The 24,652-nt window shown below is 41.7% G+C and overlaps 1 protein-coding gene across 2 annotated transcripts in view; it reads right to left on the minus strand.

Annotated features, from left to right (window-relative positions):
- Positions 1–136: 136 nt before the first annotated feature.
- The window catches only part of LOC5508154 (FH1/FH2 domain-containing protein 1), a 28,392-nt gene continuing 3,876 nt past the window's right edge, over positions 137–24,652 (minus strand). The window contains exons 4-26 of one of the 2 annotated variants that reach the window (XM_032376946.2): positions 21,837–21,904; positions 21,207–21,312; positions 20,520–20,614; positions 19,518–19,629; positions 17,631–17,728; positions 16,419–16,502; positions 15,685–15,744; positions 15,435–15,499; positions 13,888–13,925; positions 13,314–13,584; positions 11,976–12,280; positions 9,636–10,405; positions 8,794–9,348; positions 8,310–8,474; positions 7,635–7,817; positions 7,245–7,364; positions 6,302–6,463; positions 5,835–5,950; positions 5,231–5,305; positions 4,565–4,622; positions 4,200–4,400; positions 3,187–3,475; positions 137–2,823 (exon numbers count right to left, since the gene is read on the minus strand). In XM_032376946.2, the coding sequence (XP_032232837.2) occupies positions 2,738–2,823; positions 3,187–3,475; positions 4,200–4,400; positions 4,565–4,622; positions 5,231–5,305; positions 5,835–5,950; positions 6,302–6,463; positions 7,245–7,364; positions 7,635–7,817; positions 8,310–8,474; positions 8,794–9,348; positions 9,636–10,405; positions 11,976–12,280; positions 13,314–13,584; positions 13,888–13,925; positions 15,435–15,499; positions 15,685–15,744; positions 16,419–16,502; positions 17,631–17,728; positions 19,518–19,629; positions 20,520–20,614; positions 21,207–21,312; positions 21,837–21,904 (4,082 nt within the window). In that variant the 3' untranslated portion in view covers positions 137–2,737. The remainder of the gene's footprint in view (positions 2,824–3,186; positions 3,476–4,199; positions 4,401–4,564; positions 4,623–5,230; positions 5,306–5,834; positions 5,951–6,301; positions 6,464–7,244; positions 7,365–7,634; positions 7,818–8,309; positions 8,475–8,793; positions 9,349–9,635; positions 10,406–11,975; positions 12,281–13,313; positions 13,585–13,887; positions 13,926–15,434; positions 15,500–15,684; positions 15,745–16,418; positions 16,503–17,630; positions 17,729–19,517; positions 19,630–20,519; positions 20,615–21,206; positions 21,313–21,836; positions 21,905–24,652) is intronic. The other variant, XM_032376947.2, reaches the window with a different exon arrangement.

Here is a 24,652-nt window from a genome sequence, read left to right on the forward strand (position 1 = left end):
AATAGGACTATAAAAACAATGTCAAAATTTTCATATGCCTATGAAAACATAAGAGCCATATTCCATGCGTTCAATAGCAGCAAAGAAGCTATTTAAAATCCATAGTAACACGAATAATATAAAACACAAAGACAAATTTCAGAAAAATATGTTTTATGATCTACTTGACCATCTATACTTATATTACAAATGTTTCCACTGGTACACACTTAACAACTATACAAAGACACCCCAAATCTAACAATCCTATAATTTAAAATATAATTTTTCTACCTGGGGAAGCCTTAGACAGTAATTCACTATAATTATTATGACATGGTTATGGAATTTATGGTATCCCCCTCAACTTAAAGAGTTGCTCAAATGAGAGTAAATTAAAAAAAAAATAGAACCACTACCCTTTGTCACCTAGGGAAAGACACCTATATAGATAAGAGAAAATGTTATGATTAATGGACAAACACTTTTTGCAGCAAATACTGGCTACCAGCCTTGTATATTTTGTAGCGGAATTAAGGAATGTGGAGCCTTGAGGAGGGTGGAGCTCTGAGCCATAAAACCAAACATTGCAGCCCCTACCCCTCCTCGTCACATCTCCCTCGTCACCCCCTCATGACATGTAATATGAAGATGCAAACCCATGTATTGCTTTAAGCCATATCTGAATTCTCACTTAGTCAAACATTTTGAAAGGCATTGACATTATTACTCAAAGGTGTGTAAAAGTATCAGTCATATACATAAAAAATCTTAAAAGGTTTGAGTAAGTGCCAAAGCATTAATCTTCATCAAAAGCAAGCCACAAGCCAGAGTTCTACCAAGAACACAAACATATAACCCTTATCCTTAAATGTTTTGCTAAAAATGAGTAATTTTAAAAGCAAATTAGAATACTTTGACGTAAACAGATAACAAAACTCAGTCTATATCTTTTCTTCGAAAACAAAGTACTGTATAAATCTATTCTCTTCTGGACCTGCCTGAAGAGGAATTCTTTTTAAGTATTGTATCCAAAATCTGCATGCATCAGAGACATACACAAACCATAAAATAAAAAGACCCGACTTTCTGCTAAATAAAGATACAAATAAAATGTATGATAAAATAATGAAAACTAATATCACAGAAACATGCAAAATAGGAAGCTCTACCTATGATAAAAGTTTGTCATCTATGTTAGTCAATAAAACTGAAATAAATAATTTGAATGATACCTCTACAAAAACGTTCTCTTGATAACTGACAGAATCAATCGATGTTTGGCAAAAACTACTAAAGTACAAGACCTGTGCGTAATCTATCGGCTAAATATGTCAATAGAATTAATGCTTCAAAATATTAGTTATTAGTTGTTAAACATCATTTAAATTTATGTACAATATAATTTGCCTTCATAAGTTAAAGTGGTTACCTTAAAAGTTAGTAAAATAGTTCCTAGATATGTTGGTTAAAAAAACATAGTCACAACATTCTTAGTCTATATTTTCAAGCTCTATGAAAAACATGAATGTTACGATGCGACGCGCGCTATCGTGGCCACCTTGCAAGTTTTGGGAGAATTACATCGACGAGGGTGAAAGAATCGTGCCACCTGATTCACCCCACTAGTCGACCAGTGTAGCAAGGAAATCAAAGGCAGAGGAATCTTTTTTATCCTGAAGTTTGTGTCAATTAAAGCTAAAAATAATTTATAAAAACTTTGTTTTGGTGATCATGGTAGCATCCGTTGCCTTACACAAAACACTTTCTTGTAGGTTGAAAAAATCAGCGCTATAAGTGAAGTATACATTTGACAATAGCTTTTCTAATGAAATTACTCTTAATACGACCAGTTTGTACGGGCGCAAGTCTGACAGCTACAATTTAAGCCATCATACAAGACACCACGTCTCAAATTCTGTTCGTAGGCTTTGCTTACGTGTTCAAGCAAGCTGTTTGCAATATCTATAAGCACTTCAAAACACATATGCTGTATTGAGAATCTTTAAAAAATGAGCAACGTAAATAATTGAGTAGCTACTTGTACGGCGATACCCCATGGCATACTTAACATGAAGGGTCCCTGCCAGTTGGCAAAATTGTGAAAAAGCATCCACTTCCATCTGCCGATATGGAAAAGCTATTACGATATTTTCGATTAAATTTTGTTAATGATATATAAATGTTGTTTTTAGACGGCTATTTCAAATGAAATAATAACAAAGGTGTGGCTGGCAAGGGTACTGGAAAAGTAACATAAGAAAACATATTTTGGGAAGATGACCCACGAGTAAACATTTAGCGCGGTAATGATTGTACTTTCGGAAAAGTAACAATAAAATATACTGGTAGTAAAAACTACAACAGCTGATGAAGCAACTGGCATGGCATGTGTACCCAAAAGCATAAGAATCACAAACGAAAACATCAATAAAACCCAATGGTAATCCCATAAAAATGTTTCACTTAAAATAAATAAAATACCACTGCTTTTGGAAACTTATACCATGTCAATACCTCGTAAAATACCATGTCAGTGCCAGACAAGATACCATGTCAGTGCCAGACAAGATACTGCTCCCATGCCAATCAATGCCAATCACTGTAATCTGGGAGGCACTGCCAACCATCATGACAGATTGACGAATTCTAAGGCGTTTTGTTGGACCTGAAGGGTCACTAGTAATAAAAATATAATACAAACTATTCTCCCTGTTAAAAATATTAGCATTCATTTCATTATTTTGACTTTTCTCTGCTATTTTTTCTTCTCGAGAATTTGTACTTGTTTTGTGAGTTTCTCGAGGTCTTCTGGGGTAATTCCTTCCTTCAGCGTGCGACGGGCTGAAAATCAGGAAAAGAAACAAAGTAAAAATATGAAATATATACTCCTATTTCAATAAACATTGTCAGTGAAAATGGCGAATGGCAAATGACAGTTCTAAGACCAATTACTGCTTATGGGTATAATTATTTGTATGAAAAAAATTGATAATATTATCGCACAAGTTATCCACATTTTCCTACATTCAGTATAAATTTGACGAGTATCGTGGTATTTTTTGATAGCAGAACTGCCATTTGACAATTGGCATTTTCCATTTGCACTGACAACATATTTCTAAGCAGGTGTATACTCTCTATTGAAGCTCTCAGCCCAGAATTACAGGAGAGGTATCTGCTAGAACGGTTGACTTGCGGACTCACCTGACTTGCGGTTGGAGTTGGGCATCCTCGTCCGCTTACGCATGCGTGTCCGGTTGTCCGGAACGGTGGCCGACTTGACCAGCATGTCCATCACCTCGTCCGTGTTGTCGTCGGCAAACTCGTCGGTGGACTGTCGGCAGCTTCTGATTCGGTTTCGTTGGTTCGGTAGCGTGGAGCTCTTCAGCTTTTCTTTCGAGTTTTCGAAGTCCTCGCCGTTTGCGAAAAGCGCCTTGCGGAATTCCTCTTCGACGTTCTCCTCGCTCGGTGAGCGGCCGTGAGAGCCGAAGGACTGGGAGAGAGTTAAGAGGCAGGGTTACCGAGTGTCATGTAGGCGGGGGAAGAACGCATGAATGACGGTTCGCGTACATGTTATGGCGGCAAGGACATGAAAGGAAGTATGCGGTTTCTGCTGGTGTAAAGGTTGCAGGCTACGAACAAAACAAGCGACGATTCCTTTGCTCTTACTGTTGCTGGAGACGTCGATGAAGACGAAGTTAGATGATTATGGTGTTCGTGAAGATGGCTGTGATTATGATGATAGTGGTGATGGTGGTGGTGATGATGATGGTGATGATGATGGTGATGATGATGATAGTGGTGATAATGGTGGAGGTGGTCTTGGTGGTGATGGTGATGATGATGATGCTGGTGATTGTGGCGATGATAGTAATGATGATGAACGCGATGTTAATGAAATTGGTTGTCATTGTGATGGTGATGATGATGGTATGATAATAGTGGTGATGGTGATATGACGGTGATAATGAAAATGATAGTGGTGATCGGGATAGTGATGAAAGTGGTACTGGTAATAGAAATTGTGATAATGATGATAATAATGTATAACGCCTTGAATATGAATGCTAACGACGATAGCGACGATAAAGTAGTGTGTTAATGAATGCTGATCGTTTATGACGATGGCGATGTTTTGGATAATCATGGTGAGGGTATTAATGATGATGGATTTATGATGATTGGCGATGACAATGATATGATGCTGCTGCTGCTACCTTATGACGTTCAGCTGCTGCTGATGATGCTGATGACGGTGATGATGATGATGATTTTTTATGTACCTCGGTGATAAGTTTCCCTCGCGTCAGATTTCTCTCGCGTAGTTTTTCTCGTTTCTTCTTCTGCTCACGCACCCGCTCCCTTGTCGTGCGATACTCGAGGGAAAACTCGCTGATGATCTTGCAGAACTCGTTCACCTAAAGCAACAAACATAGTTAAACCTCTACGACTGGAACATCTAAAAGAAATCGCAAATAACGTAATGATTCGAATAAGCACACTCCCTTAAAAAAGCGCCCCTCTATTTACAACGGCGAGTACTGACTTAAATAGGTAATTTAATTAATTATATTTATTATACCTTAGTTTTCTTGGTTATACTCGCAGAGACGCCCAAATATAACAGCATTTTTCGGAACCTAGCAATGAATCACAAACAATATCAATTTCAGCATTAGTACGATGAAAATTAAGGAATTCTAGTATACTATTTTATTGAGAGTCCGCAAGGGAAAATAAATATACAGACAAGGAAAATCGTGATCTGAAAAATGATTGCGTTTAGTAGTTGGGAATTATGCTAAAACCATAAGAGCGGACTGAACTGTTTATAACAGGAAACGAAAACCTGACTGACCTGTCTGTAACACATACCGAAAATCTGGACTTGTTCACGAATAGTGGATAAAGCACGACTGACCAGTTTATATCTTTAAAACTAGGGGCTAAAACCACTGAGCAGATCATGACACGGGCGAAAACCTGACTGACCTGTTTATGACACGGGCGAAAACCTGACTGACCTGATCATGACACGGGCGAAAACCTGACTGACCTGATCATGACACGGGCTAAAACCTGACTGACCTGATCATGACACGGGCGAAAACCTGACTGACCTGTTCATGACACGGGCGAAAACCTGACTGACCTGTTCATGACACGGGCGAAAACATGACTGACCTGTTCATGACACTGGCGAAAACCTGACTGACCTGATCATGACACGGGCGAAAACCAGACATACCTGTTCATGACCCGTCTGTGGACGACTTTCAATATCGTGATTCTTTCCTGTGCGTCTGTCAGCAGCTCCGTCATTCTAAATAAAAAGAAAAACCGCAGTCAGCACACCCGAATACGCTGTATCGGCTTAACATGCGCTGATAATTTTCACGAAGTGCCCAACTCTGCGAATATGCTGTGTCGGCTTAACATGCGCTGATAATTTTCACGAAGTGCCCAACTCTGCGAATATGCTGTGTCGGCTTAACATGCGCTGATAATTTTCACGAAGTGCCCAACTCTGCGAATATGCTGTGTCGGCTTAACATGCGCTGATAATTTTCACGAAGTGCCCAACTCTGCCCAGAAACTAAAATTCCCCAAATAAGATTATAACTGGTTAAAAGCAAGAGCCATAATATCATTGATGCGAACTTGGCGCCATCTGGTAAAGTCTCTGTGTAGGGGTATAGTCTATGCCCTTATATGGTGAAGTATAATCTATGCCCATATATGGTGAAGTGCAGTCCATGCCCATATATGGTGTAATGCAATTCATGGCAATTGGTGCTAACTGAAACACTTTACTAAAACACGTGACCGAGGCAAGTGACCGTAACACATACTTGCTCTTAAGTTGCTTTGTGCTGTCGTGCTTAGCCACCACGCTCAGGTGTTCCCATGAGCGCTTGCAATTCTCCTTCAAGTTTTTCAGGTTTTCCGCGACGACCTCAAAGTCCACCTGAAATAGAGAGATGGTCTTTTGAAAGGTGCAAGTAGATCACGTGCTGATTTTTTATGTTAAATGGCGTGCTACGTATGGATGACGTGTTATGATAAAGAATCACGTGCAAGGGTAAAGACGAATGTCATTGACTTGTAGTTCGACGAGACTAGCTTTTGGTTGATCACGCGTAAGGGCACGTGGTTATCACGCACAATGCAGCGCACCATGTTTTAGCTATATGCTGGTGGCACGTGTTGGTCACGTGAAAATCTGTTGCAGATCACGTTTCTTTGAACTCGATGGCAATGCAGCGCGGCACGTATTGATCACGTGCTGGTACCACGTGTCACTCTCTGTCATCCTTACCCTGGATGATCGGTGCAGCGCACCAAGTTCACTGTACAGGTCGGTTGTGTCTGGAAATTTCTCCATTACCATACAGCAGAGATGGTAGAGCAGAGACTGCTTGTGGACCGTGTCCTTGACTTCGGGGACTTTGGATAAGTAGTCTAGCTGAAAGCCTTTCACCTAAAATACGATACAGACGAAACTTCGAGTCAATAAAACCCAACTCATTTATATCGAGAAAATTCAGCCAAAAATTGTCGTTTTTGCCAAACGCAGTCACTACTGTATTCTTTATTTGGAAAAAAACTGCACGATTCTTGTTATTTTTAAGGTTACCGTAACGCAGGTGCTTCGTAAACTTTATTACAGAAGATAAAAACAGTGACTGTGTAAGTCAATGGAGAAAGTATCTGAAAAGAAACTAAGAGTCCTCGGTACCAGTCCCTCAAAACGACAACGTTTTCTTCATATGGATGTTCGTCAACATCATTAACCCAAACATCATTATCACCAACAACATTATCGTCGGCATGTAGACCATGATCGTCTTCACCCGAAGCAGCATTCCTTGAGCACCGGCGCTACCGTGACCGCAAAGACGGTTTTAAATTTTAAAACAGCTTATCCAATAAGCATGCGAGATTAATCTCTTTTTATTGACACGAGCCTTAGAAGTAGGAGGATCCAGTAGAGTTTTGATACAAACAGAAGCATCGGCGATAGGCTATTAAAGTCCATCACAATCAAAGAGTACTTCTCTCCTTATTTGCTTACTTCACAAAGCTGCCAAGGTGGTCACGGTAGCGCCCGCCGTATCAGATAGCACGTTTCTCGTATCCTTATTGGCTTGCTTCACAAAATTGTCAAGGTGGTCGGTGGTCACGGTGAAATATCGCCCGCGCAAACAAAATAAAGAAACTTACAGATATAAAAAACAGGCAAACAAGAGAAGTCACTGCACCTTTTTCCCATTTAGGAAGTTGCCGATAGCGAGTAGAGTAGCGAGGATGTGTTTGAATGTGTTGTTCTTATTTAGTTCCTCCAGCGCTTCCTTCAGATCCATCAGAGGCTCCGCAACTTCCTGTGAACAAGGATTCAAGTGAGAAAGTGTAAAGTCCAACCCTCACCTTACGGACACCCCGCTATAACGGGCACCCCGCTATTACAAGTACCATAACGGACAGCAAAACAATCCGCGATGTAATACCCCAAAATGACAGAAACGCCATTTGTGTTTGCTCTTGTTTTCCCAGAATATGTCACTTTGCAGATAATAGCCGCCAGTTTGAAACATAAAGGGTGGTTTAACCGCGTGGTCCTGGAACAAGTCCTACACGCTCATCACACTGACCTTTTCCAGCATCTCGTAGTCGAGCTTGAAGGCCCATAGATGAAGCCTGGGCGCGAGTTCGTTCAAGGATGCCATTGTTAGCAGGAACTGTTCGGCGGTGCCCAGAGGAACATCCGGGTTAGCGAGCTGGGCCTCCTGGATCTTCATCTTCTCTTCCGGTAATGGCTGCATCTGGAGGAGTTTCTGTAGGAACAGTCGAAAAGGTTAAAAGAAGTTGGGCAAAAGGTAACAAATATTAGAACACTTGGCATTTGCTTGAAGGAACAGAGATTGCGTGAAACAAGCACCTATGGTTGTTTGACCGGTTTGACTGCTGATTGCGTTACATGTTTCCTGATTCCTGATTACGTTATATGTTTATAGGATTGTGCGACAGCATCCCACCTACCCTGTCCATGACATTTCTAAGGTTGTTTGGTATGACTACAAACCTGCAGCCAAGCCGTAGATGTCAAGGCAGACAAGCTGCAGGTAACAATGTGGTCTTCGTAGGCGTGTTGGGATCAGGGTGCTTGCGTGACGCCTGATTGCGTTACATGTATGCGTGACTCGTGATTGCGTTACATAAATGCTTCACTCCTGATTGAGTTACATGTATGCGTGACTCGTGATTGCGTTACATGCTTGCGTGACTCCTGATTGCGTTACACTTTGGTGTGATTGTGTGATACTTACATCCACGCCTTCCCTGTCGATGACGGTGCTATCCATGCTGATAATAGCCTGTTTCAGGGTACGAATTGGCGGCAGTTTGGTGAGTGCGATGTTGATCTGCTGCGATCGCTTCACGTCCAGCACGACGATCTCTTTGCGCTTGTCTTTCTCTTCTTCGAGCTTTTGCTACAGATGGAAAAGAAGTGTAGCAAGTTAAAAGTTGCATCATGACGACCCGTAAAAGCGCCGTGAGATTGGACCAATCAGAGCCCGATTTATATTGGGCCTTTAGGCAATACGCCAATCGGAGCAAGTGTTAGATTTCCTCGACTTTATTAAAACATTTTTGTTACTTGCTTAGCAATCACAGCCCGTGTCAGACTACCGCTTCCTGAGTGAATTTGTAGCCTTGTTTCTTGTAATCGAAAGCATTTCGCCGCCCAATCAGAACACGTGTTAGACTGTATCGACAGAACATTAACCAATCAAAGTGCGCGTTAATTACCTTGATCTTAGTACTGGTCTTGTTCTCAAATAGGTGCTCGAGTTTCTTGGTGTCGATATCCACCTGGTCTATGGAGCCCCAGATGGTCTTGTTCACGCCGTTAATTAGCGGCGAGTTCTTCACTTCCTGCCAGAACAGCCTCACCATCTTCTTCTTATTCAGCGTGCTGAGATTCCCGGGGGGAGGGGGCTTAGGCGGGCCAGGCACGCCGCCACCCGGCGGAGGGGGTGGGGGTGGAGGGAACATGCCTCCCCCTGGGGGAGGGGGTGGAATTCCACCGAAGAATGGATTAGGCGGTCTTGCATCTTGCTCGTCGTGCGCGTCAACAGCGTCTAGCGCATCGACGTCGTCCTCGTCCACGAGATCGGTGAAGTCGAAGTCTTTGATGATGAGGGAGCGCTTGAGAGTGATCATGCGTTCCCATTCGAGCTCCTGTAGCCTGGCGGCTTCCTCGGCGGCGATTCTCTGTCGTTCCTCCTCCTCCTGCTGCCGCCGCTGCTCCTCTTCCTGGCGCTCCTCCTCCTCGAGTCTCTTGGTCTCGTCGTCCTCGACATCCTGGTGGAAAGAGGGGAGGGGTGGGTGAGTCGATAAGCACAACACACTGGTACCGGAAAATACCGTACACCTTACGGTAGCTGCCGCAAAATTTTAGGTTCGACTGAGTTTAAATCTCTTCTTATCTCGAATGATATATCGTGCAATGTCTTTAGAACAGCACTCATAATATTAATATATAGATGTAAAAGAACGGATGCGGACTACAGTCTGTAATAGAATTCACACTAATGGAAAAAAGATATGTCTTTCATGGCATTAATTAGGACATCAGCACGAAGACGCACCTGATGCATAAGACTTTTTTTAGCGCGGTCAATAACTCCTGATAGATCATCCTCCACCGCAGACGACACTTCTTTCTCATCCTCCTCAACAACATCCAACTTCTTCAACACATCCTGAACAGAGTTCTCAATCGCCGATAATTCCGCATTTATCGACGACTCTCCGGAGCTTTCCGAATCACCCGAACTAAACAATCGGCCTCGCCGATCACGCACCGACTCCCCCACGGCAGATGGACTATCAGGTTTCTTCTCGTGAATTTCTTCGGAGGATTTTTGCTGCCCGTACAGCATCGATAACATCATCTTTTTATTAGACGAGCCGCCGGGTAAAACCTCGCATATGCTAGAGCGTTTTTCGATGCTTTCTTTGCGTTCATTTGGCGGCGATTTGATTCCCTTTTCTTGCACGCTCGTCGATCTACCGATCTCATCCAGTTTCGGTTTTCGTCTCCGCACAACCCCCTCCGTTCCTGCCACTTCCGTATCGCTATGCGAGGGCGTGCGCAATGGGGGAGGGGAGAGTCTGTCGCTAGTTCTTTGAGTGACATTCTCGTTTTCGTCGGTCGACACTTCCCCAGATCGTCGCTTAGCAACGGCTGCGACTGTCAAACCCGGTCTATCCTGAGGGGGTGGGGGTCCGGTCTCATCCAACTCGCCTCGTTCCTTCTGCTCCTTAGCCGCTAGCTCGAGTCTGCGCAGCTCTTCTCGAGCTTTCCTTCGCTCTTCGAATGTCCCTGCCAAAGTTTTTTGTCGTACAGCCTCGATCCCTGGAAAAAATAAATTAAAATGTATCAGGGCAGTTTAGAAAAATCATGTTATGGAAGGTTATGGTAGTCAACCAGAGTAATCCGCTTAGACTCAAAATCGAAATGGATTGGGTTTAAACTGGTTTTGAGCTGATTCAAACCAGATTCAAAATGGCTTTCAAGGCATCTATAAATTCGATTCATTCGATTCATCTATAACTTGCAAACACTGGAGGAGTTGTTCTTGAATGACAAATTTACAAATTCAGCTCAGAAAAACAACATACAATCAGAGTTATTGTGTTTAATTACTTAAATGACATAAATAGCTGCTTTTTTTTTCAAATCGAGCTCATAATATAATCTGAGTTTAAGCTCCTTGTGTTAAATGCGAGGGCAGTGCAAAACACATGGTCTTTGTTGAATAAAGCGCGGGTTAGCTTACTATTTATGGACCGGTCCGTTAGAATATAAAGTATTAAACGAATTATCTTAAAAATATATTGAACTGTAAATAAAACAATGAAAATACACCAAAAACTGGAATTCGACTCTGACAAATTGTCGTCTTTAATAAGACTTCTTATTATTATTAAGGAAGAAAATTTGGCAGAGTCGAATTCCAGTTTTTGGTGTATTGTATTCATTCTTCTGGTTCACGAACACGACTATTTGGGCTTTTTGTATTTATTACAACAAGGAAAATATACATTCAAGCATCAAAATGATTTGACGAAAAAAATAAAAAGATAGAAATACTTTTATGCCGCAGAAGGCCCAAGTAAGTGAGACGGAGCATACCGGTGCCGCAGCATACTTGTGCGGCGAAGCTTAACAAAAATATTACCTTGAATAAGCCACAAAGAAATGGACAACAAGAGACGAACCCAAATCAACAGTAAGTCAAACACAAGCCCGTCTACATCGCTTGTCATTAAGAACAGCGAGTTGGACAGCGAGATCATTAGAAAAAATGCGAATATTTGCAGACACATCACTGAGCCATAACCGCATTTGATGGTCACTAGTGCGCATGCCTGGAATGTTTAAAGAAGATCCGCTTTCTCTATTTCCACTAGAGAAGAGCCAATGACAGCCAAAACTGAAAAACGAGTCTTAGAGAAAGCGATGCAAAGATAGATTGGAAATTTTCGTCCTTGTGAAATTCCCATTCTTGTTTTCGGAGTTAAAAATTGTGTATTTATGATAAGCATTATCAGGAATGGCTGTTATATTAATTTTGTTATAATAGCGGAGCAATAAGATGAGCCTGCGATAGGCGCTGGCGGTCAGTCCTATAGCGAAACTTCATGAGTTATTTATAAAGACCGGCTACAAAGCTTAACGATTTGATTATACGCGATAATATAAAATCCCTAGCTACGAAACATGAATTAAATAATGTTTTACAGACTATGACAGGCCGAACATAAACAGAAATAATCATCAAACAACTAGACAGAGTCTAAAATGCAGAATAGGCAAGGACCATTGGGGACTCTTTAAATTTGATGGTGAAGAAAAAAAAGAATTTGGTTTCTTTATCTGCCGATAATCAGCGGTATCCATTTTCACGCGCGCGCATAAATACCTTCAGCCGCCTCAGCTTGTTGCTGAAACTTCGCCCGCCGTCGAGATATAGAAGGACTTGCGGTGGGGGACCCCCTGGGGGACGAGCGTGCTGACGATGACGGTGACTGGTAGGGGGATACCGCGGGGGTCGTGCGCTGGCTCCCCCCTGACTGTGAGTCATATTTAGAGGATCTGTTATAGGGGAGACCGTTTTCGCGTGGTTTTTGTAGGCTGGTACTCGACTCTGTTCGGTTGTTCGTCGGTCCTTTTTCGGCTTTGTTGTCGGTAAAGCCGAGGGCTGCTCGCCTTGCAGCTCTTCGTTCTCTGTGTTAGATAAGATATGCAAAGATAACAATAGAGTGGTTTTAAAAATCCCGTGCAACAAAATTGTTAATTTGTAATATTCAGGCCAGTACAAAAGAGAACAAAGACATTACAGTGTATTCGTACTAAATAAAGTAATTAGTATTTCACGGGTTTTTGAGAACCACTTTATTATAAGTAAATTTCTTTGCTCAAAAATACACACATATAACAGGTATTGCTTTACTGCGGTTCTCAAATTATGCGAACGCTCGTCAATAATTTCCAACTGTTTAATCGCTTTCTGTTGCCCTCATTCAAACTAACAGAATTACATTTGGTGCTTTTTTTGGTCAGCGCCTTACAAAAAGGTGGCATAAATGGAAACGCTTTAAGGATTTTGAATGACGGAAGCCAGAAGGCGATTTAACTGTTTGAAATCGTCTGTGAGATTTCGCAGAGCTTTGAAAACTGCAGTAACACGCCACTTTCGTGACGGGGAATTGAGAGTCGTCATGCAAAGGTGTACAGAGTAACCCTAGCAACGTCATATGATGTCATAGGTGGGTGATACATAAAATGCAGGTTTTGGCCTTACAGGGTCACTACTGTGTCACGGCATACATTATATCACGTGATATAATAATGATCAGTGATCAAGTAATATCCTGTACACATATATCGCGCCACGTTATTACACAATATAAGCACAAAAAAGCCCCACATATCATACACACAAAGCACACTATACGTCACGCAACACCATACGCACTTTCGTCAGGCAGAACAATTTATGTACGTCACGCAACACCATACGCACTTCCGTCACGCAGTACAATGTATGTACGTTACGCAACACCATACGCACTTTTGTCACGCAGTACAATGTATGTACGTCACGCAACACCATACGCACTTTTGTCACGCAGTACAATGTATGTACGTCACGCAACACCATACGCACTTTTGTCACGCAGTACAATGTATGTACGTCACGCAACACCATACGCGCTTTCGTCACACATTACAATTTGAAGACATATCGACCACTGACCTTCTAGCTTGTCGACTACGTTCCTTCTCTTCTAACTCGTCCAACTCGTGCGTGGATGACGAAGGGGACGCACTACCGGACGATCGGACAGGTGAAGAAGGAGGTTCTCCATACCGTGTCGTCATATCCGGTGCAGAGACGACTTTATGTAGGCTATTTGTCTCCTGTCTTCCTCGAGAGCGTTTGTTCCGGAAGTCTTCCCCTGTGAGGTTATTGATGGCAAGGTCGATTTTGCTGATGGAGTGATGGCGACGGCTTCGTCTTCTGTCTCCTGTCACAGACAGCCGATTTGTATGTTAATGAGTATCAGTCAGCCACACGTTTGCTATTGTTTTCAATCAAGATTGGAAGTCAAGATTATGCGAGTCACGAAATAAACGCCTAATAACAAAAATATACACTTTGAAGTAACCAAATCCAATGGAAAGAAGGTCGCAATAGCTTCCCCAAATCAGCCAATAAAAACTGGCGTTTTCCAACGCTTGTTATTTTCTTACTTGAATAACAAAGTGGACTGACAGAGGCAATTCAACCCTACGTAAGGATCGTGTTTAAAGTTAATAGTTTTTCTCACCTTGTGTGGATTCTAATGCTGCGGTTCTCTTTCTTGGTCTGAAACCGAGTAACCGAGAACAAAACTAAGACACATTTCTTGTACTAAATTCGTCCTTCAAGGAAGTCAGGGATGAAGGGACGATTTTTTCCACAGGGATCCCCTTTATCAGGGACAGCATATTATTACACAGCGCTCTAGGGACGGATAGTAACCACAGGGATCCCCTTTATCAGGGGCCTTTTCTGAGGGGGGCGCTACACAACCTACTAGCTCCAGCACAAGCCAAACAGGCATTTTTAGCAAGGAATAAAACCACAGGGATCCCCTTTATCAGGGGCCTTTTCTGAGGGGCGCGCTACACAACCTACTAGCTCCAGCACAAGCCAAACAGGCATTTTTAGCAAGGAATAAAACCACAGGGATCCCCCTTTATCAGGGGCCTTTTCTGAGGGGCGCGCTACACAACCTACTAGCTCCAGCACAAGCCAAACAAGCATTTTTAGCAAGGAATAAAACCACAGGGATCCTCTTTATCAGGGGCTTTCTCTGAGGGGCGCGCTACACAACCTACTAGCTCCAGCACAAGCCAAACAGGCATTTTTAGCAAGGAATAAAACCACAGGGATCCCCTTTATCAGGGGCCTTTTCTGAGGGGGGCGCTACACAACCTACTAGCTCCAGCACAAGCCAAACAGGCATTTTTAGCAAGGAATAAAACCACAGGGATCCCCTTTATCAGGGGCCTTTTCTGAGGGGCGCGCTACACAACCTACTAGCTCCAGCACAAGCCAAACAGGCATTTTTAGCAAGGAATAAAACCACAGGGATCCCCCTTTATCAGGGGCCTTTTCTGAGGGGCGCGCTACACAACCTACTAGCTCCAGCACAAGCCAAACAAGCATTTTTAGCAAGGAATAAAACCACAGGGATCCTCTTTATCAGGGGCTTTCTCTGAGGGGCGCGCTACACAACCTACTAGCTCCAGCACAAGCCAAACAGGCATTTTTAGCAAGGAATAAAACCACAGGGATCCCCTTTATCAGGGGCCTTTTCTGAGGGGGGCGCTACACAACCTACTAGCTCCAGCACAAGCCAAACAGGCATTTTTAGCAAGGAATAAAACCACAGGGATCCCCCTTTATCAGGGGCCTTTTCTGAGGGGCGCGCTACACAACCTACTAGCTCCAGCACAAGCCAAACAGGCATTTTTAGCAAGGAATAAAACCACAGGGATCCTCTTTATCAGGGGCCTTTTCTGAGGGGCGCGCTACACAACCTACTAGCTCCAGCACAAGCCAAACAGGCATTTTTAGCAAGGAATAAAACCACAGGGATCCCCTTTATCAGGGGCCTTTTCTGAGGGGGGCGCTAAACAACCTACTAGCTCCAGCACAAGCCAAACAGGCATTTTTAGCAAGGAATAAAACCACAGGGATCCCCTTTGTCAGGGGCCTTTTCTGAGGGGCGCGCTACACAACCTACTAGCTCCAGCACAAGCCAAACAGGCATTTTTAGCAAGGAATAAAACCACAGGAATCCCGTTTATCCGAGACCGTTGGACTCACCGGATGGATGGCGAGCTCCCGTACGCTGGCAACTCCTCGTCGCCGTCTTCTATACGGAGAGCCGTCTGCACAATCAAGGATACAATCAATGATAAGGGCACTGGGACTAGTGCGCAAAGGTTTGGAACATACGCCTTTTTTTATTAATACAAGCATATGTAGACACAGAATAGCAGGTGTGGGGTGTTGGGGGGGGGGGGGGGGGTTATGCTGGACTTTTCCGAAGAATAGTGCGCCTATCTGTCTTTACCTCGTAAATATTTAGTTGCTCTAAAAGGTCAATGTTTGTTCCTCTTCGATCTTGATGCATCTAGAAAAATCATATCTTGAGTATACGATTTGAATTACACGTCCTGTTAACCACATGCGTGTCAATCAAACCTCCTGTCAATCACACGTCATGTCAACCAAATGTCATGTCAGTTACATGTTCTGTCGATCAAATGTCCGCAGTCTATCACACTGCCTATCAATCAAACCTCCTGTCAATCACACTTCATGTCAACCAAATGTCATGTCAATTACATGTTCTGTCGATCAAATGTCCGCAGTCTATCACACTGCCTATCAATCAAACCTCCTGTCAACCACACTTCATGTCAATCAAATGTCATGTCAATCACATGTCCTGTCGATCAAATGTCCGCAGTCTATCACACTGCCTATCAATCAAACCTCCTGTCAACCACAATTCATGTCAATCAAATGTCATGTCAATCACATGTCCTGTCGATCAAATGTTCAGTCTATCACACTGCCTATCAATCAAACCTCCTGTCAATCACACGTCATGTCAATTAAATGTCATGTCAATCACATATCCTGTTAATCAAATGTCATGCCAATCACATGTCCTTCGATCAAATTTTCAGTCTATCACACTTCCTACCAATTAAACCTCTTGTCAATCAAACGTTCAGTCTATCACGCGTCCTGTCAACCACAAGTCCTGTCAATCATGCGTGATTCCAGCCATTGGCATACCTTGACTATGTTTTCCATGTCCAGCTCCTCCAGGTCGTCTGTGATGTCGTAGAACGTGTCTTGGTCTGGTGTCGCATATAGGATCTGAACACGCAAAGCACACGGTCACGACACGCAAAACACACGGACATGACACGCAAAACAAACAGTCATGACACGCAAAACAAACAGTCATGGCAGCAAAACACACGGTCATGACACGCAAAGCACACGGTCATGGCACGCAAAACACATGGTCATGATACGCAAAACACATGATCATGGCACGCAAAACACAAGGTCATGACACGAAAAACACAAGGTCATGACACGCAAAACACACGGTCATGACACGAAAAACACAAGGCCATGACACGCAAAACACAAGGTCATGACACGCAAAACACAAGGTCATGACACGCAAAACACACGGTCATTAAACAAGCAGCAGCAATCAAAGAGAAAGAGTAAAGCCTTCAATGTTCTAAGAACAGTTAATTGAAAACCTTTGCATCAAAAATGATTTTTTCGCCACCATGAGGGCTCAAACAACAGATGGCGCAGCGCCCTGATTCTCCCACTTCGTGTATTAACCCGCTTATTATTCAGTTATAATAAAATGGTTTTGGCCCACCTTTTTCGATCGTTGAATCGATATTGGTGCCATACTTAAAATCATTAGCTCATCTAGTATAGACTATCTGTCGCCTTTCTTAAAATACAACTGGGATGTACACGGAAAGGGAATTGTATTTTAGAGCCCAAAATAAGCCATCGTGCGTCATTTGTAGCCTTAAATAGGTTGTTTACTATCTAGACCCGGTTTGTAAGTCCGTTAATGGGATATTAAGTACAACGTGGCACGTACAACAGTCAACCCAACCTGATTTTGGGGTAACGGAAAAAAAGGCCAGAACAAGATATAAAAATCTTTCAATTTCTTCCTAGAAGAACTAAGGGATCTAACGGGTCAATTCGGGACGTACGCGGGGTCAGAGTTTTGTATTCAGGGTACTGAATCTATTGATGACGTCATTGAATTTTTACAGAATAACTATTTTTGTAATTACACTGAATTTGAGAGAGTTGTCCAATGTACAAGACGGTGACTGGGGCATTAACTTGTGTAAGAAAAACATTGTTATGAGCCGCACGTCGCCTCGGGAGGACGAAATTCTTACAGAAGCATCTTATTAGAAGAGTGCTGATTAATCGGGAAGTGACGTCACTTGCCTTGTTGACGAGCGTCATTGCATATATTAAGATTTCCTCATCACCAAGGGAGTCCTTTTCTGAGAGAATTCCGACGATTTCTGACCATCGCTTGATACCTACAAGAGACAGGAGAAAATTTGCTCAAATTGCGGTCGGCCACGATCACCTCGGTTAGTCTCAAAAGGGGTGAGGGAGTGGGGGAGTGTGGACTGCAGGACTATGACTAGAAAAGAAAGGAAATTTAAAAGTAGCGTTAACTGTGGGGGACATGGGAGGGGGAGTTTTTGGTACCAAGAGAAATAACACAAAAATGTGTAATAATTTTATGGATTCTTTAAAAAAGATTTTAACTTTTTTATGTGAGTTAAATGGTGGGTAATTAAAGAATGAAAGAAAGTATTATACCAAAATGGAGATAGGAAAACAATAAATACATTACCAAAACACCTTAAACCATGGGAGAGAAAGAATTTAATGACTGAGTTGTATCAGAAAATAAAAATCTGACATTTCTCTTAAATATTTGTTTGTTATTCTCGTAATATACGGTGATATTTCCAATATCAAAAATAAGCTGAAAAATAAATGGTGTCAAGTGCTTTATGCCATTCTATTATTGACATGCGAAACGCAGAAACCATAATAATCACACAATCAAAGAGTCATAAAATGATTCTTTCTACTTCCACGAAAATGCCATGGAAGAATTTGCAACATAGATGTTTCAAAATCTCAAACATCAAAATCCCTAAAGTTATATCCTGTTTACAACAAAGACACGACACTTTGAAACAAAAAAATGGCTTTTAGGAAATAATCTGATTAAAATAACTAGTAGTAGAACCGGCTATTTTGAGAACTTTTTAATAGAAAAAACGCAAAATACTTTCGAGGATTAAATTTAATCCGACGCACATGACTTTTTTAATGATGGAACCACATAAAAATGTCAAACAAGATAGGATTTAGGCTGAGGTAGGGTAGGGAGGAGAGGGTGGGGGGTGTCTACTCCTGGTAGAGTCCGTGACCTTTGTATCTTAGAGATTATAAAAAAAAATGATTTATCGCCAAGAAGCCGATAGATTGACAACACTTTTAAGCAGTAGCTAACAATAATCAAAGCAGTAGGCGAAGAGATGAGTAGATACCGATTTATAATTTATTGCTGTCTGTTTATAGAGCCCATTTCTGCCATTGGTCATTTCGCACTAAACGCTCAACTACAGTTCCATTTAGACTAAACTTTAATCGCGATTAAAATAACAGTAGGTTTTGTCAAAAAGCTCGTATTCCGAGGACGGATATTCTAATAGGTATTCTCATAACACTTTGATTAAGAACATATAAGTATAAAATCATAAAATTAGCAATTGGGATAAAACCTTTACAAATCTGTGGCTAAATTTCTCAGATGCAAGGCAGTAGTTATTGCGCCATATATATCAACAACAAGCTTTCAATGACTTGTAACTATTTAATTGGACATAACGTTATAAACTATCAAGATTGTTAAAAATAGCCAGCAATTTAAAAGAAGAAAACCTTTTCATTTGGCGTAGGTGTACTTTGAAAGGTACGAAAATGGGAAATAGCTGTTAATTTATATTATAACAATTTTTTTTTATAAAAACCCGAAATTCCGAAACCCGAAAAGTTTACAGATACTTTGCTTTCATCCTTAAAATATCTCGCCAAGACCATTGTATACAAATTTCTATTTCTAAACAAAGAAACAAAATGAAATTAATTTTCTCCGGGACTCATTTCTTCGCAGAGCACTTCTTTCAGTTAAAAAATCATACCAAAGAAAAGGCTACAGGTGTTGAATTCTTAGTAACAGGATTTCGGCCAAGCATTTGTTCGATTTCGTTCATCTCTAAATGAACCTGTCTTTAATTCTCTTACCTTGTGCATCGTCCACACATTGAACAGCCTCAACAAGCAACCTAGAATTATCCTCCGTGTATTCGATGAAAACCAGCAGCAACTTCAACGCCGTTTTCGCCACCAATCGAAACTACAAGACAAATAACAACGCTAGTTCTGGTGCAAAACATTAAACATCGTCTCCGAAAAAATTTCTTGGAGATTATGTTGTACTGAATTAAACCCCTAAGTAGACAATACAACATTTACTCAGTCAAAACAAAAGTGATTCTATTAAAGTGACACACTAGCCGTAAAGCAAGATAACAGATAAGCTTTTATAGCTTGTCGAATTCACAGGCCAAACTGTCTGGCTCGGTCCTTAAAGGGAACAGTTTAAGAAAGCTGTATTTCTTGCCTATTGTGGGAAGCTGAGAAACAGAAAACAAGTGACAAAGCGAATTTGAGCGGACGTTGATATAATGGTAAAAATACTGAAGTAACAGCTGGTAGTTCTAGTCTAATGTGCGTTAAGAGTAACAGAAAAGGGGGCTAACTGTACTATCAGACAGCGATGGCTTTTTGTGTCACGGTTTGCTGTGTTTCTTACCTCGAGAAGAATTATAAATGTATAAATTTTCGTGCGAGATTTGTATGCGCGAAGAAAAAAACACCGTGACAATAAAAAAAACTGTTTCGGACGTCAAACAAAACTTTGTGCTCGGCAATAAAGCATACGAAAGGGCGAAAGAAAAAGGGCAGGCGAAAATTCCATGTTTACAGTAAATATGCCGTCACGCAATGCTCTCGAATGTCACGCTATTTCGGATGAAAGTGATATGAGAAGGAGGGGAGACAGTGAAGAAGGGTGAAGAGTGAAGGGTGGGAAGAGCTGAGAAAAAGGGCTCATCTAACGAGAAGGAAGGCGGGGGGAGGAGGGGAGTGAAAACACGTGGGGCAGGGATGGGGAAAGAAAAGTGAGGAAGGAAGGATGAAAAGAAGAAATAACGTGGCATTCTCCTTCTCTGGCCGACTTCTCACCTTGGATGCAGTAAGAGAGTATAACCACTGTATCGTCTCATTGTGGTTTATCACGCCGTTCATCCCGTCCACGTAAAGCATGATCTGTCCGATCGCTATTGAAAAAGGGATCACAAATTAAAAGACCTTCCGAGCAGAAACACTACGATCGGAAACAACGCCAAACTATAAGGCGAAGCGATGAGGTATATAGCGAATGCTAACACCCAGGCCCGTACCACCGAGAGAATTCATAAGAACCACCTCAATCTAACGGAAGGTCTTCCTAAATGAAAGAAAATAGGTACCACTGCAAGATAATACAAGATAGCTGAGGTAAAATGAGTTCCGCCAAATGGGTAACTGAATCCACTGCGGAACTGAACATCGTGAAGTAACTTACTGCAAATGTTCAAATAGTTTTGTAAAAATGTGAATTCGTCCAGTGTTTCCATTCCTCTCAATGTAAGTGATAACTTGAGTGATGATACAGAGGCCATCTCGAGATAGATTGACAGTCAAAATGGAACACTTCATCAACAAGCAGATAGAACACTTGATCGTCCCTCAATCGAAAACGACAACGCAGAGTTCGTATACCACAAACCGATTCAAATATAGTAAACACCAAGCTATTAAAAAAATGTGGGTATCACGCGTGGGTATCTTAAACGGATATAAAAAGACATGCAACATTCTAGAACACACCTCTAAGTATGTAATTTTGATAATTCTGGTCGGCATCTTGGCCTACTGTGATCAGAGCGTTGAGACCATCAGAATTGACGAACTCGTGCACCAGGTCTTTGTCGTCCTGTGAAGAAGTAACAACGATAATGGGTTTAACAGTGACATAGAACACTTGATCGACACTTGATCAAATAATCACATTGTTTAATTTCAAATGTAGAACACCTGATCACATAGTTCACACTGGAACACTTGATCCAACAAAAAGAACACTTAATCGCAACGGTAGCAGTATCAACCGTACTAACCATCAATAGTAGATAATTCCGATGTTTCTAGGTTTTAAATGAATAAATGAATTCCTAGTCAGAATTTTAGACAGATTAAAACTCTAAATTAAGCTCACCAACAGAGAAAAGGGCGTGCAGTTGAGTAGGAATTCAGTAATCCTAGGGTGTTTTCCATCCCACAGCTCTTCTAAAAACCTACGCAATTTAATGGCAACTACAGTCAAATGGCATCCAAAAAAGATCCCTGGACAGCGAGATGGTTTCCTGACGACATTCGAATGGTTTTTGCCCAGCAGCATACTGGCTTCCGAACGCCCAACTTATCTTTAACTCCACTAGTTTATCATTCTTTTCTCACCTGGAAAATTTGCTTTAAGGAAAAAAGGGCTCGGCGCAGCTCTCGTCCCGACGCAGCTAGAAGTTTGGCTGGGGAGAGAATAATCATTATATTAGTAGAGTAAAATGAAGTTTTATGCTTCCTCGTCCAAAGTGCAATTCTTGACCAGTGAGAAGTATAAGAAGCAAAAACTGCAATTGTTTTCTTGATGGGTTTCAGATAACCCGAGTGATAATACGCTCTGTCGACACACAGGGGATATAAGGGTTAGAACAAGGGGTGATAGGTGAGGGGGACGGGAGAGGCTGGGTACGAAAGAATAAAGGGGAATCAAGAATCCGCACGTGTTAAGGTTGCACGTGACAATTCAGAAAGACGTCCAGCGGTAGTAAAAAACGCAAACGGAAAAAAAAACATGAAAGGAATTGGAGGGAGTGTGTGTGTGTGTGTGTGGGGGGGGGGGAGTTATGTGTCTCAGAAGTTTACTTCTGTGTAAGATGGATGGTGCCCTTTAGACTTATAAGCTGGAACAGTGTCATAACATTGTCGCCGAGGTTATGAATTCCTTTTGTAACAGTCAGCGGACAGTTCTACTAACGAACACTCTCGAATGCGGACAGCTATACTAACGAACACTCTCGAATGCGGACAGCTATGCTGACGACTAAACACTAATGCGGACAGCTATACTAACGACTGAACACTCTTGAATGCGGACAGCTCTACTAACGAACACTCTCGAATGCGGACAGCTATGCTGACGACTAAACACTAATGCGGACAGCTATACTAACGACTGAACACTCTTGAATGCGGACAGCTCTACTAACGAACACTCTCGAATGGGACAGGCATTTGGACTCTACTAACGGGTACTTTTATCGGTTTCCGCAAATGTCCAACTATAATAACACTAATCAATGTTTTTTTAACGGAGGGATGCAAGCTAATGGGTAATATTATATGCTCTTTTTGGTAGTGAAAAAAAGGGAAATTCTTTGTACCACTCATTGTCGTCCTCACATCGATGTCTCAGCGGAAACGTGCTTATTTTGTGTCTTTGTTCCCAATTCAAAGCTGAATAAAGTATCGGTGGAGCTCAAGTAATTCGTGTATAAAGACGCGCAGTGAGAGGCCCAAGTCTCAAGCAGGGAAAAGACCATGAGGCATTCGTAACATGTCCTGCACGACATGCAAAGGTCATATGCCGGTTCATAGACCGTCAAATCAAAAGCGCTGAAGTTACTAAAAAAATGACAGTAAAGTGGACAGTAAAATTATTGCCGCTAAAGCCGTACAGACTTTGTCGGTAGAAAATCGTTATTAACCCATCTCCTCACACACCCTCAAAATATGCCACAATAGTCATGTTCAGAGAATTCAAACATACGGATTTTGACAATTTTAGGCACTCAGAACGTATACCTAGAACATATATGTTTGCTAAATGCGATTTATTTTTCATATATTTTGAAATGTCAGAGAACGTTTTAGGGGGACGAAAAATCATTTAAAGGCGAGTAAAGGCGAGCAGAATCCAAGTGTTATTCCAAGTAATTCGGAACCTCTTCAAGGAGATTAAAGTCCTTGTTCTGGGAAAAAAAATGGCAAATGGCAAAAACAGGAAATCAGATAATATATCATAAAAAAGAAGAAGGTATCTATATAAAAGAAGCTTTGCATCTCTCCAATGGAATATATTTATATAGGCTTATTTCGCGAGTCTTAGTAAATTATCGCTTGCTTACTTACTTACCGGGTAAAATGTTTACATCTTGATTTTGAGATTTTTTCCATGTAACATCTTTACAATACGAGCGGTCCAAACACGACCCACAAAAACATTTCATACTTTCTGGGTCTTCGCAACAATTTCATACAAAAGCAAGCAAGCATCAATCATGCGGATGAGCTAAGCTCCGGAAATTCACGATTGATGTTATTTCATCTTTACAAAATAAAAATATCACAAAAATCTCCCGCCGAGAGGTCGACTGATTGAGATCTGTTGCTAATAGCAGAGCTTTGTTGAGTTCACGAATGGCTACTTTAATTTTTGCGCATCGTCAGTTTCGACTACTTTTCGGGCTTTTGTTTTTCGCGCGCTTTGTTTAAACCTGCACAAGCCGGTTCTTGCTACTTACACGCCAAGTGCGACAGCGCATTTCGTGACAGACCAAACAAATTGCGTGACAGATCAAACTCATTACGTGTCAAAACTAAACGAATTGCGTGACAGAGTCAAGGGCATTTCGTGACAGATCAAACTCATTACGTGTCAAAACTAAACGAATTGCGTGACAGAGTCAAGCGCATTTCGTGACAGATAAAGCAAATAACGCGACAAAACCATACGAATTGCGTTATAAATCAAGTACATTACAGATTGCTCTGCCAATAGTTAAAAAAAGCTCTGTTCTTTGGTCATTTGAGCAATATGGGATGACTTCAGTCGCCTGTTGTTACCCCACACAGCGGAAAGGGCGTCTTTATCATCATAACAACAATGACTGCTATTCGATAAGCTGGACATTTACACCAAAATTCACGATAACACTGATAAACATTATAGCCGTAAAGATTACCGGGATAACCCGGCACAAGATAATGCAATACAACACAGAATAACAACATAAAAGGACAACAACACACACAGACACAAAATGTACAACAACCCCCCCCCCCCCCCCCATAACGAAACAAAACGTACAACACACAACGACACAAAACGCCCAACAACAAACACAAAGACACAAAAACACACACAAAGACATACAAAGTACAGCAACGCACACAACGACACCGAAAGTACAACACACAACAAAACACACAACGAC

This window comes from Nematostella vectensis, chromosome 13, assembly GCF_932526225.1.
Source record: "Nematostella vectensis chromosome 13, jaNemVect1.1, whole genome shotgun sequence".
Taxonomy (NCBI): domain Eukaryota; kingdom Metazoa; phylum Cnidaria; class Anthozoa; order Actiniaria; family Edwardsiidae; genus Nematostella; species Nematostella vectensis.